The 13,892-nt window shown below is 35.2% G+C and overlaps 1 protein-coding gene across 6 annotated transcripts in view; it reads right to left on the bottom strand.

Moving 5' to 3' along the window:
- asap1b (ArfGAP with SH3 domain, ankyrin repeat and PH domain 1b) overlaps positions 1-13,892 on the bottom strand; it is an 84,097-nt gene that overhangs the window by 27,118 nt on the left and 43,087 nt on the right. For 3 of the 6 annotated variants that reach the window (XM_059524406.1, XM_059524408.1, XM_059524409.1), the window contains exons 6-11: positions 13,367-13,441; positions 5,762-5,811; positions 5,390-5,519; positions 3,919-4,004; positions 622-697; positions 49-153 (exon numbers count right to left, since the gene is read on the bottom strand). In XM_059524406.1, coding sequence (XP_059380389.1) covers positions 49-153; positions 622-697; positions 3,919-4,004; positions 5,390-5,519; positions 5,762-5,811; positions 13,367-13,441 — 522 coding nt within the window. Of the gene's footprint in view, positions 1-33; positions 154-621; positions 698-3,918; positions 4,005-5,389; positions 5,520-5,761; positions 5,812-13,366; positions 13,442-13,892 lie in introns of all 6 variants that reach the window. The other 3 variants (XM_059524407.1, XM_059524410.1, XM_059524411.1) reach the window with 2 other exon arrangements.

The following is a 13,892-nucleotide window of genomic DNA, read 5'->3' as shown; positions in this document are numbered from 1 at the left end:
TGGGCAATTAAGAATTAGCATTTGTCCCAAAACTGAGCCCTGAGGCACACCACATTCTGCACCTACCTCCTTTTGTTCCAGCTGTAGAGAAGATTTAATGAGATCCCTTAATGCTGTGAGCTGCTTTTTCTCTTCATCTTGTGTTTGTTTTATCTACATCACACAAAAAGCAAAAATAACTTTTTACACAGGTGTGACACACACACAGTATTAGGGGTGCAGGACATAATCTCGACATTGTAATGTACGGCAAAATTTCACTTTGCAACACTGTTTTTATATTCTCATGTTAAGAATTATTATTTGTAGTTGCATTATTTTACTTTCATATTTTGAATGATTGTCCAAGTCCAGCAAGGTAAAACATGCCTTAGTCAATGCACAATTATTTTATTATAGATCTTAGGAAAGAATATAATGAAACACAGAAGTGAAATGCAGTTCTAAAAGAAACAAGGAAGTAAAAGGTTTTTTTATTTTATTTAAATGACTACACACTAAACAAAATATAATGTGGCTCAGATATTGATCAAATATTTTTAAATGCCAAGTCCAATACATAAAGTAAACTAATGGTTTTACCAAATCAAATACATTTATGTTAAAGAATGAGGTACATACATTGTAAAGATCAGCTGCTAATTTCTCTATGTACTGCTTTAGTTTATCTGCCGTCTTCAAGCCGTCTTGGAAAAAGCTGGGAAAAAAAGAAAAACACTGAATTAACACATTTTTCATATTGAAACTAGCTATCAACAAAGGCTATACATATTTGTTTTCAATACAATCAGGAATTATAGACGTTCAACACAACACAGAAGCCTGCAAAGTTAATAAGTTACAATGTCATTAGCACATTTAACTAATCCAAGTTTTGAAATAGAGCTTAGCATATAGTTAGCAAAAGTACCTTCGAAGCATTTAAAGATTTGAATTAACAAACAAAACATTCAGTTTTGTGGGTACCTGTGGTGGAAATGTCCAGTTTTAAATGTGAACCTGGACCACAAAACCAGTCATATATATATATATATATATATATATATATATATATATATATATATATATATATATATATATATATATATATATAGAGAGAGAGAGAGAGAGAGAGAGAGAGAGAGAGAGAGAGAGAGAGAGAGAGAGAGAGAGAGAGAGAGAGAGAGAGAGAGAGAGAGAGGACGGGAGAAAATCACCTGTAAAGTTGCCCAAAATAAGTGCTTAGCAACGCATATTATTAATCAAAAATTAGGTTTTGATATAATTACGGTAGGAAATTTACAAAATATCATCATGGAACATGATCTTTACTGAATATTCTAATGATTTTTGTCATAAAATATAAATTGATCATTTTGACCCATACACTGTATTTTTGGCTACTGCTATAAATATACAATCGTGGCCAAAAGTTTTGAGAATTACATAAATATTGGTTTTCAAAAAGTTTGCTGCTAAACTGCTTTTAGATCTTTGTTCATAGATGTTTGATCATACGTTTCAAAGGCTTTTATCGACAATTACATGACAGTTATGCAAAGAGTCAGTATTTGCAGTGTTGGCCCTTCTTTTTCAGGACCTCCGCAATTCGACTGGGCATGCTCTCAATCAACTTCTGAGGCAAATCCTGACTGATAGCAACCCATTCTTTCATAATCACTTCTTGGAGTTTGTCAGAATTAGTGGGTTTTTGTTCGTCCACCCGCCTCTTGAGGATTGACCACAAGTTCTCAATGGGATTAAGATCTGGGGAGTTTCCAGGCCATGGACCCAAAATTTCAACACTCTGGTCCCCGAGCAACTTATTTATCCATTTTGCCTTATGGCACGGTGCTCCATCGTGCTGGAAAATGCATTGTTCTTCACCAAACTTTTGTTGGATTATTGGAAGAAGTTGCTGTTGGAGGGTGTTTTGGTACCAGACTTTATTCATGGCTGTGTTTTTGGGCAGAATTGTGAGTGAGCCCACTCCCTTGGATGAGAAGCAACCCCACACATGAATGGTGTCAGGATGCTTTACTGTTGGCATGACACAGGACTGATGATAGCGCTCACCTTTTCTTCTCCTGACAAGCCTTTTTCCAGATGCCCCAAACAATCGGAAAGGGGCTTCACCGGAGAATATGACTTTGCCCCAGTCCTCAGCAGTCCATTCACTATACTTTCTGCAGAAGATCAATCTGTCCCTGATGTTTTTTTTTGGAGAGAAGTAGCTTCTTTGCTGCCCTTCTTGACACCAGGCCATCTTCCAAAAGTCTTCGCCTCACTGTGCGTGCAGATGCGCTCACACCTGCCTGCTGCCATTCCTGAGCAAGCTCTGCACTGGTGGCCCTCCGATCCCGCAGCTGAATCCTCTTTAGGAGACGATCCTGGCTCTTGCTGGACTTTCTTGGACACCCTGAAGCCTTCTTTACAAGAATTGAACCTCTTTCCTTGAAGTTCTTGATGATCCTATAAATTGTTGATTTACTGTAGGTGCAATCTTAGTAGCCACAATATCCTTGCCTGTGAAGCCATTTTTATGCAACGCAATGATGGTTGCACGTGTTTCTTTGCAGGTCACCATGGTTAACAATGGAAGAACAATGATTTCAAGCATCACCCTCCTTTTAACATGTCAAGTCTGCCATTCTAACCCAATCAGCCTGACATAATGATCTCCAGCCTTGTGCTCGTCAACATTCTCACCTGAGTTAACAAGACGATTACTGAAATGATCTCAGCAGGTCCTTTAATGACAGCAATGAAATGCAGTGGAAAGGTTTTTTAGGGATTAAGTTAATTTTCATGGCAAAGAAGGACAATGCAATTCATTTGATCACTCTTCATAACATTCTGGAGTATATGCAAATTGCTATTATAAAAACTTAAGCAGCAACTTCTCCAATTTCCAATATTTATGTAATTCTCAAAACTTTTGGCCACGACTGTACCCCTGTCACTTAAGACTTTATGGTGTTTTTGTGGTTTTGTGGGCCAGTGTCACAAATACTGACAGATGACTAACACCGTATCAACACTAACAACCTGTCAAGAGTGTCCGAGTCAGATTGGATGAGTCAGTGTGCTTATGTATGAGGTTTTAGCATGAATCTGCATTTGAGTGACCTTGGTGTTTTTTTAGCAAATTAAACAAACAAACAGACAAACAAACAAACAAACAAACTGTGGAGAGTTTTGCAAAGTAAGTGTCATAATGCCTAAGTCTGTAACTTGATTGAAATATTTACATTGTGATTAATTCTTTTTCTTTTCTTTTTCTTTTGTGTGTGAAAGTTCATAAATGTTTATGAGAAAAGCTAATGTTTTATACATTTGTTACTTTAAAAAAAAGAAAACTGAATTATCTGTCCTTTATGTCATTATAACTTTTTGTTCAATTTATGAAGAGTCATAATATCAGTGCAAATATATGCATAATTAATGTATTACATGCACCAGGAACTTTTAGATTTCCGATAAGTCTCATCAAATCACAAGATAAGTTTCAGAAATCACACAGAACACAATTACACTGCTAAATCAGCACGAAAAAAAAAATATGCATTAAACATTTTTAACTAATCAAAACATTAACTTTGACAGTCTTATAATGACCCATCACAATCTTGAAGTGCAAGATAAGCTTGCAGGTTTCTGCTGATGTATCGACAGGGCAAAGACAACACTAGCTTAAAATAATCTTGACTTTTAGACTAAAGAAAAAAAGTGCTATACTTTCGGTTCTTTCTTATAGCTCATCCCTTTTTCAGACCTTCAGGCCAATGACATTTGCAAGGTAACATGGATCAATAACACTTTCTGTATAGAGCATTAACACGTCAAGTATACATTTATGCTGACCGTTCGACAAACTAAACAGATGTATTACCTTTAATAGTTGACAATAGTTAAATAGTATATTGAAATGTCACTTACTTGCACTGGGCGTGGTAATACTTGATCAAGTTCTGAAGGAGGTCTACCCCTTTTTTGGTCTTTATTTCATTCACTTTGATTAGGTACTGTGGAAACAAACATACTTTGGTCACAACAGAGTTTAGTAATCTCAACAGTAGAACAAATTAAATTAAATTATTGTAAAATATTTTAAACAAATAGTTATTCGAAATAATCATTCTAGGGAAAATAGCAGGTCCCTTCCATAGCATATTTTTAAATGTAGCCTAAATGTTTGTAGTTATACTTTTGTTATATTAGAAGCAACTAAAGAGGACAATAATTTCACTTTATAAATCTGAAATCTGCAAAGAACATGCAGTGAAAAACCAATCCCACAAAACAAATGAATTAAACATCATTGTAATCCCGGTTTAGCCCAGAGGGGTAAATTCCAGAATATCTTGCAAAGTCATGCCAGATAACTATTACTGGCTCTGCTCAGAAATTTAATCCATCTTTTTGGTCCCTGGTATGTCTGAATATATCCTGGGGTGAGATAGCACATATTCCGCTTATCTTAGAGTGTGAATGCATGTGTTCATAACTTTTGATTAGTTTCCTAATTAAGTTACAGTGTGTGAACATCTTTGTTTTCATATAATGCATGTAGTAGGTGTGTTGTATGTGCTCGCTAGAGTTTGTAATTTATTTTGCTTCTTTCTGTATCTGAGTCACCTTACTGCATAATGTATTATTCATTGCTCTCATCTTTAGATTTTACTTAAAATTACATGCCTTGTTGAGAACTCATGTGTATTCTCATGTGTAACCACTAAGAAAGGAAAACTGGGAACATCCAATTACATAAAATTGGTAAAATGTCTAGACAATCATGAATTATGTTATAGACTTAATTCAATATACCAATATACCAGCAATATACTAATGCCTTCTCTACATTAATGCTAAATTAAGTGGAAAATTAGGAAATTCAATTAAATATTAGATTTTGTCACGCCATTTGGTCCAATACATTTGAAAGGCAACCTGAAGTTATTTTTTTCCCAAGATACATAACATTAAACCTACCCCTCACAAACCCTTAATGCAGAATGAAATAAATTCAAAATGCAATTCCTATTGACAAATACTATTTATTAACATGTACATAAAAAAAAACACAGCTATACTTGCTAATGAGAAGTCAACACTGATGATTATGAACCCATAAAATAAACATTTATATCCTAATCTGATATCAGATATCTCTGCTGCCCATACAACAAAATATTTTGGGTTGTGAGAGCACTAGTAGAAAAAAAATTCACTGACCATGTACACGTATAAAATATAGATGCTAATTAATTTTCTGTTAAAAAAAGTGTTTATTCCAAATAATTGAATTAATTCATTAATATAGACACATAATAACCAAAATAAAAACAATATCAACTATGGCATATTTCTGGTGAGGAAGACAGGTTCTCCAACCAAATGCACTACAGACCTCACACATCTGTAGTTGGAAAAGCCTCCGTTCTTTCTCCATCTCTTCAGCGATCTCAGCACCAGTGATCTCGGTTCGGATCATCCCATGCTGCTTGGCGTGCTCACGTTTTTCCTTCTCGATCTTTGTACTGTAAGATTGCCGTTAAATTTGTTCATTAAAAAGCAATAAAATATTTGTATATTTAGAACAAACTCATCTCAGCTGACAAATAGAGTCCTGTTTTTATTTCATATTATTCTCACATCTGTGGGGGAGATTACTGTAAAATGCATCTGATAATTGCAACAGCCCACAGACAGAAATTAATCGGTATGAATGGACAAATGTGTATACAGAAACACTCAGCTAACACGCATAAAGCAAACTTACAACTTGGTTTCATAGTCCTTCCATGCCTTGTCAAAGGGTTTTTTCAGGTCCTGAGAAAAAAAAAAAAAAAAGGAAAAATAGTAATGAGCCAGGTGCAGTAATTAGACTCCCTCATGTTTACAACAAAGCAGATGTCACACCCAAAATCCAATGACAGAGACAGAGCTGAGTTAACCCATGTACATGTGTGGAGGGATGATATCTTTCCAGCACTAAAGTAAACAGCAGATTAGGACTGTGACAGCCTCATCACATCATTATTGTGCTGAATATCTGGAGCACCAATCATAGATATGACCATTACGGTTACTTGTGGTAAATGACAGATCTATTAGTAGGCTCTAATTGACCACTGGTGTGGTAGCCAGACTGTCGATCTTCTGATAAGCACGAGATTAGAGATAGCAACACTTTACCACACTCAGTTTCAGTGCATTAGATTAAGACCACAGCAGACTAGTTTAGTTTGTGACATCGGTTAATTGTTAACCTTAATGCTACAAAATGCGTCTATTAGAGCGGATGCGCAAAAGCCCAAAAAAATGTACAAATAAAATCCTTTCTCACCCTAATTAAAGGGGGTTTAGTCTGAATAAAATGCTAATAGCAGAATTGTAAAATGAATAGATGTGATAATAATAATTTGATAATATAAAGAGAGTGCGGCATACGTTTGAGATCATTTTACTTTGTTGACTGTTTCCTATTCCGGTATGGAGACCGCTAAACTTGCCTCTTTAAATGGTTTCATGGTACTCAATGTTGAATTTTAAAACACATTTGCAATGTTTTCAACTGATTGTAATTAATACAAACGTAACTGTGGCGCGCGTGGAAGTGCTGCGCAGCCACTGAACTGCTTCCATCGGCGCTGCTGCAGCAAAACAGACTGTTGCCCACATGAAGTGAGTATTACGACCAGTACTTAATTTGATCGTGCTGGATACTGTTTCAGAAAATGTGAAATTTTATTTTTTATTTTATTTTTTTGCCTTCCAGTAGGCAGTTCTGGTTATTTGTTTTTAAAAATCCAACATTTACAGTGCATTAGATCGTGACCGTGCACGCATGCATATGAGGACGAGCGAGAGCGGGATTGGCTGGATGTATTTGGAGGTTATAGCTTACATGTCATTCTGCACAATTCTAAATGTTTCCATATTCGCAATGTATTTAAATGTTAAACTATTATTTATAATGTAAACTAGGCTTGTACTTTACACACATTCGCATATAGATGTAAAAGATCATCCGCTTCACATGAGCAAAAATGTTATGGCAGAACAGCAAAGTGGACAGTTATACTATGGTCTATTTAAACTGATCAGTGTAACCTTTTATATGTTTGGTTGATTGTATTTTATGTTGATAATAAACAGACTGAGATGAAAGTTTGAATTGAATTGTGTGCGCCAGGGGCGAGGCTACATAAGGGCCAGGGTGGCACTGGCCCACTCAAACTGATGGCTGGCCCACCCAATCAGAACAGACAAAAAAAAAAAAGAAATGTGGGAAAGCCGAAAAAAATCCTGCATATGTGACATACTAAACACTTAAACACGTACATGAAGTTTCATAAAAAAAATAACTACTGTAGAGCGAAAACCTTTTCATATAATTGCCTTACTGCAACAGCCAATCAATAAGCTTATTAGTACTGTTTAGCCAATCGCGTATTGTTGGGGGGTGGGAAGATGAGTTTACGTCTGCTAGTGAAGTAAACTTTTAACACGCATGACACAAGAGGAGCATGTCGAAACAGACATCTTTAATTAAATATATATATAAAAAAAACAAGAACATAACCTGAAACATCAACATCAACCCAGGCTAATCGTCGAGAAAAGCAACATACCAGCTGATTTATCCACACTTTATGAACCACCTGCTCTGCCCTATTTACGGAGTAATATTGCATTTACGCCAGTTTTCGCGAAAAATAATTTGCAAGTCTAGTCTTTTGCTGCTAAGTGGTACACAAAGTTTTGACGTGTCCCCCACACTTTTAATATCATGGAAATTTGTCCCCCGCACATTTTCAGAAGGCGATATGAACATCACGGAGAGCTAAGCTCTCCTGCAATGTGTGTTTCATTCATACTCGAAGCTGGAGCGCGCTCTCGCCTTGAAAGTCATAACAGGAAACTACTAATATGGACAACAGCGTCCAGCTATCGCTGTATGAAAACAGTTGTTTTCACAGAAAAACAGACACTTTTGGAAACACGAAGACAATTAACATACGACTGCAACAATATATGGTTTTTCAACTCATCTCCAGCAGGTGATAAAGTATATGAACAATGCAGTGCTAATTGACATAGCATTTATTACAGTATAGAAACTATTATAACTTATGTGAAAAAAGTGTTTGTAGTATATAAAAAAATCATTATTATTTGTTATTGTCCAGTAGTTATAGATTTCTAAGCCAATTATCAATGCGCATATCCACTACCTGTCAAGTCTCTTCTGTTCACCAAGCCTGTATTTATTTGATGAAAAGTACAGCTAAACAGTAAAATTGTGAAATATTTTTACTAGACTATTTAAAAAAACTGTTTTCTATTTGAATATATTTCAAAATGTAATTTATTGAGATTTCAAAGCTGATTTATTTTACCATCATTACTCCAGTCACACTATCCTTCAGAAATAATTCTGATATTCTGATTTGCTACTCAAAAAAATAAAATAATAATAATGATAATGTTGAAAACAGCTGGGTAGATTTTTTTTTCAGGTTTCTTTGATGAATAGAAAAGTTCAGAAGAACGGCATTTATCTGAAATATAATAATTTTGTAAAATGATGTCTTTATCATCACATTTGATCAATTTAAAGAATCCTTCCTAAATAAAAGTATTCATTTCTATAATTTCTTTTCCATAAAATATAAATTATGCTGACTCTAAGATTTTGAATGATACACTGTATAATGTTGCAAAGTCTTTTTATTTCACATAAATGCTGATCTTTGGATCCTTCTATTCATCAAAGTACACTGAAAAAAATGTACTCAAACTGTTTTAAATATTGGTAATCAGCATATTAGAATGATTTGATTTCTGAAGGATGTGACACAGAAAACTGGAGTAATGATGCTGAAAATTCACCTTTGATCACAGGAAAAATGGTAAAATATATTCAAATAGAAAAGTTATTTTAAATAGTAAAAATATTTCACAATATTACCTTTTTTTTTTAGATGTACTTTGGATCAAATAAATGCAGGCTTGGTGAGCAGATGAGACGGCTATAAAAACATTAAAAATCTTACTCTTCAAAAACTGTTTACTGGTAGGCTATATAGATTACAGAAATGTTATATTGTAATGTTTTATATATATATATATATATGTAATTTCTGTCCCCCTCACGTTTGAAAAGATGGTTACGCCCCTGAATGTAAGCAACATCTGATCGCTCTCAAAGTATAATGCTGTCAGAGATTTGGCCTTGGCACAGTAAGTTAGTGAACCAGGTTATTCCAGTTTAAAATGAACACAATTATTGAACACTGATGTCTTGCTACAGTGGTCATATAGCAGTACAATATCTATATTTGTCTTCCTTGTAGCTGCTTGTAAATGTATTTTGTTGTATATTCATGAATTTATTGGCTAACAATCAATCACATTTAACTTATCTGAACTGTATAGTGATTTTATCCTATATTGTAAAATTTGTGTAATTTGAGAGTAGTCATTCAGGTCCACCCTATTCCACCAAGGTCCACTCAGTTTAAAATTTCTGACCTCGCCACTGGTGTGCGCGCGAAGGCTGGCGTGTTCTAACAGCTGAAAATAAAAAAAATAAATAAATTTGAGAGTAAGATTTAATCTGCAAAAGTGTTCACCTTTATTTTTGTACACAATAAAAATGGAAGATTATTGATTTTGTAAAATAAAGCAAGCAAACAGAATGCACGTTGTCATCCTTTCCGTGAACTTGTTTTTGGAGCACTGTGCCACACTTCTGTTTAAATCTGTTAGCTTAATTATTTTACACACACACACACACACACACACACACACACACACACACACACACACACACACACACACACACACACACACACACACACACACACACACACACACACACACACACATATATACATACATACATACATACATCCCAGACCCATGTGAATCATCTGCCATTTCATACAGTCGATTGATGACAAATATGAGGCAGGGCAACAACTTACTGCATGATGGAGCCTAGAAAATATCCCTAAAATTCAAGATATGGGGCAAAACGCCCATTTGTGTCTCAGATTATGTCTCACACAAACCCGATTCCAAAAAAGTTGGGACACTACAAATTTTGAATAAAAATGATGTGTAAGTTTCAAATTTCAATATTTTATTCAGAATACACATAGATGACATATCAAATGTTTAAACTGAGAAAATGTTTCATTTTAAGAGAAAAATAAGTTGATTTAAATAAATAAGATTTTAAATTTCATGGCATCAATGCATCTCAAAAAAGACCATGTTTACCACTGTGTGGCATCCCCTCTTCTTTTTTTAGCAGTCTGCAAACATCTGGGGACTGAGGAGACAAGGTGCTCTAGTTTAGGAATAGGAATGTTGTCCCATTCTTGTCTAATACAGGCTTCTAGTTGCTCAACTGTCTTAGGACTTCTTTGTCGCATCTTCTTCTTTATGATGCACCAAATGTTTTTATGGGTGAAAGATATTGACTACATGCTGGCCATTTCAGTACCCAGATTCTTCTTCTACGCAGCCATGATATTGTAATTGATACAGTTTGTGATGTTGTAATTGATACAGTTTGTGGTCTTGCATTGTCATGTTGGAAAATGCAAGGTCTTCCCTGAAAGAGACGACTTCTGGATGGGAGCATATGTTGTTCTAGAACTTGGATTTACCTTTCAGCATTGATGGTGCCTTTCCAGATGTGTAAACTGCCCATGCCACACGTACTCATGCAACCCCATACCATCAGAGATGCAGGCTTCTGATCTGAGCACTGATAACAACTTGGGTTGTCCTTGTCCTCTTTTGTCCGGATGACATGGCATCCCTCTTTTCCCAAAAGAACTTCAAATTTTGATTCGTCTGACCACAGAACAGTTTTCCACTCTGCCACAGTCTATTTTAAATGAGCCTTGGCCCAGAGAAAACACCTGCGCCTCTGGATCATATTTAGATACGGCAACGGCAAATGGCACGGTGGATTGTGTTCACGGACAATGTTTTCTGGAAGTATTCCTGAGCCCATGTTGTGATTTCCATTACAGTAGCATTCCTGTATGTGATGCAGTGCCGTCTAAGGGCCCGAAGATCAAGGGCGTCCAGTATGGTTTTCCGGCCTTGACCCCTTACACACAGAGATTGTTCCAGATTCTCTGAATCTTAGGATGATATTATGCACTGTAGATGATGATAACTTCAAACTCTTTGCAATTTTTCTCTGAGAAACTCCTTTCTGATATTGCTCCACTATTTTTCACCGCAGCAGCATTGGGGAAATTTGTGATCCTCTGCCCATCTTGACTTCTGAGTGACACTGCCACTCTGAGAGGCTCTTTTTATACCCAATCATGTTGCCAACTGACCTAATAAGTTGCAAATTGGTCCTCCAGCTGTTCCTTATATGTACATTTAACTTTTCCGGCCTTTTATAGCTACCTGTCCCAACTTTTTTGGAATGTGTAGCTCTCATGAAATCCAAAATGAGCCAATATTTGGCATGACATTTCAAAATGTCTCACTTTCAACATTCGATATGTTATCTGTATTCTACTGTGAATACATTTTTGAGATTTGTAAATTATTCCATTCCTTTTTTACTCAATTTGTACAGTGTCCCAACTTTTTTGGAATCAGATTTGTATTTACATCACATAGTTAAGAAACATCACACGAAAAGGAGGCTAAGTGCAATATCACATTAGTGCAAATGTGATACTCCTCTTATACAACAGTTCATTAAGAAGTTAATATTGTGTAATTTTAGACACAATGTTGTCTGTTTTGCTTAAGTTTGCCAACCAGAAGATAAAGCAGAACTGTTTATCTCTGAGCAACCCACAGCAACATTTAATTTCTTAATCCATGTTTTGAACGAATTTGGTGAACCATTTGGCGCATTGAACCATTCGCATATGTGTTGGCTTTGAAGTGGCACTGCACTGACTGATCGGTGTATGATATCGGTGCATCAAAGTACCATGAGCGATTCAAAGGCACAAGGAGTCGTCTGCTCTCTAAGCTCTTGCAGTACTTTGATGTCACACAACGATCGGTCTGATGGTGATGACCTGCTTCAAGTCGAACAAGCCTAATGATTCAATGATCCATTCATAAAGAACCATTTACTTCACTCCTGACTGAATCAGCCATTTGAACAAATCAAATGAATGAATACATGCCTTGATGATTTAAGACATTTACCACCACCTACTGGCAGTATTACTTTATTATTTAGAGTATCATTTCATTAAATAAATAATTTCATATTTTCATAGTAATAATAATCATATAAGGAAAATAAATTATTAAAGTTACGGTTCACCCAACCAAAAATGACAATTCGGTTATCATTTACTCACATGGTCCAAAGATTAGGCTATATGTCATAAATTTGATCAAACAAAATATTTCTTGCTGAACTTACTTTTTGTAATGCCTGTTTGATGCTTTTACACAACGACTTTAAATTAACTCTTGGGAGTAATTTCTCAAAATGTGATGTGTGATTAATTTGATTAAAAATTTTAATCGCTTACCAGCGCTAATATATATATATATATATATATATATATATATATATATATATATTATGAAAACAAATTGCCTTTTACTTACATAGTTATAAGTAAGCTATACATTTTCCTTAAAGCGTTTTAATTGCTTTTTGGAATCCAGCAATTATTTATTTACAAATTATAAGCTCTGATTATGACAAGTGTGGTATATAAGCTTTGTTTATTAGAGGAATAACTGGTTAGCTGGAAAATGTTACATTGTGACCATGCTTTTGGATGCAATCCGAGCACATACATTTATGCAGCTTTGTTCTGGTTTGCCAGTTGGTCATGAATTTCCACAAAAATTAATCATATTAAGGCATTATTTCTTTTGCTAAATCCTCACCGTCTAACCCTTCTAATTTCTAATAAAATTATTTTATTTTCATTCACTTTTTTTTATTACTGTTCATGCATCTCTTACTTGTGGTAAACATATGAAAAGAGAAATGAAAGATTTCAGGTCCATGAATTAAGAATTTGTTCAATTTATTAATTTGTTCCCTCATTTTAGTTAAATCATGGGTTAAGGAACAAAATTAATGAAACATTAACAAATTAATAAGTTGTAGGAACGAATTAACTAATTGTTGGAATGAATAGCCTATATGTCCTAAATTTAAGTTAAAACCATAAAACCTAAAAGGCTGCTACCATATTTTTTAACAGTAAAATTCTGGCAACCACAGCTGCCTTTTTTTTACCATACATTAAAATAATTATTTGCAGTGTAGATAAAAGTTTGCATGCATCTGCATGTGTATTTAGCCTCTGCGTGTCTGATGGTCTATAAGACAAGGTCTGTAAATTTCTCTCACCCCCTTTACGCCTTTCAGGTCGCCTTTCAACAGCGAGTCCAGTGTGAAGATCACATTATGACTCAGATTCTGAAGCTGCAGGAAAAGATGGTGAAACAGAGCAGAAACTGTGTTAATACGATACATGACACTTGGCACAGCATAAGCACAGCACAGAAGAAATAAGAGAAAACATATCAAATACAGCCATCTGCAAAAAGAGCCCGTTGAGAGAGAGAGACAACCGTATCAGGATGAGCAGACCTGCTTTGTCATTTGATACTGCAGGAGAGATCTTTTAAATTAATCAACATAAATGTTTCATACACAAGAGGCCAGATAGTTTGGACTCAGGTAATAAGATGAGACCCACTGTGACACTGCATTGTCTCCTAAAACCTTAAGAGAAATTTACTTCACCTGAAAAAAAACGTGCAACAAGAATAACAGATTTAGGACCAATTCTGGCATTACACAACTTTAAAATACATTAAAATGATTTAGACTGTATACTCTATACATGTTTATTTGCCAAGAATACAGGGAT

Source organism: Carassius carassius, chromosome 35, assembly GCF_963082965.1.
Source record: "Carassius carassius chromosome 35, fCarCar2.1, whole genome shotgun sequence".
Taxonomy (NCBI): Eukaryota; Metazoa; Chordata; class Actinopteri; order Cypriniformes; family Cyprinidae; genus Carassius; species Carassius carassius.
The sequence above is the reverse complement of the archived record's forward strand: the minus strand, read 5'-3'. Positions and strand labels throughout refer to the sequence as shown.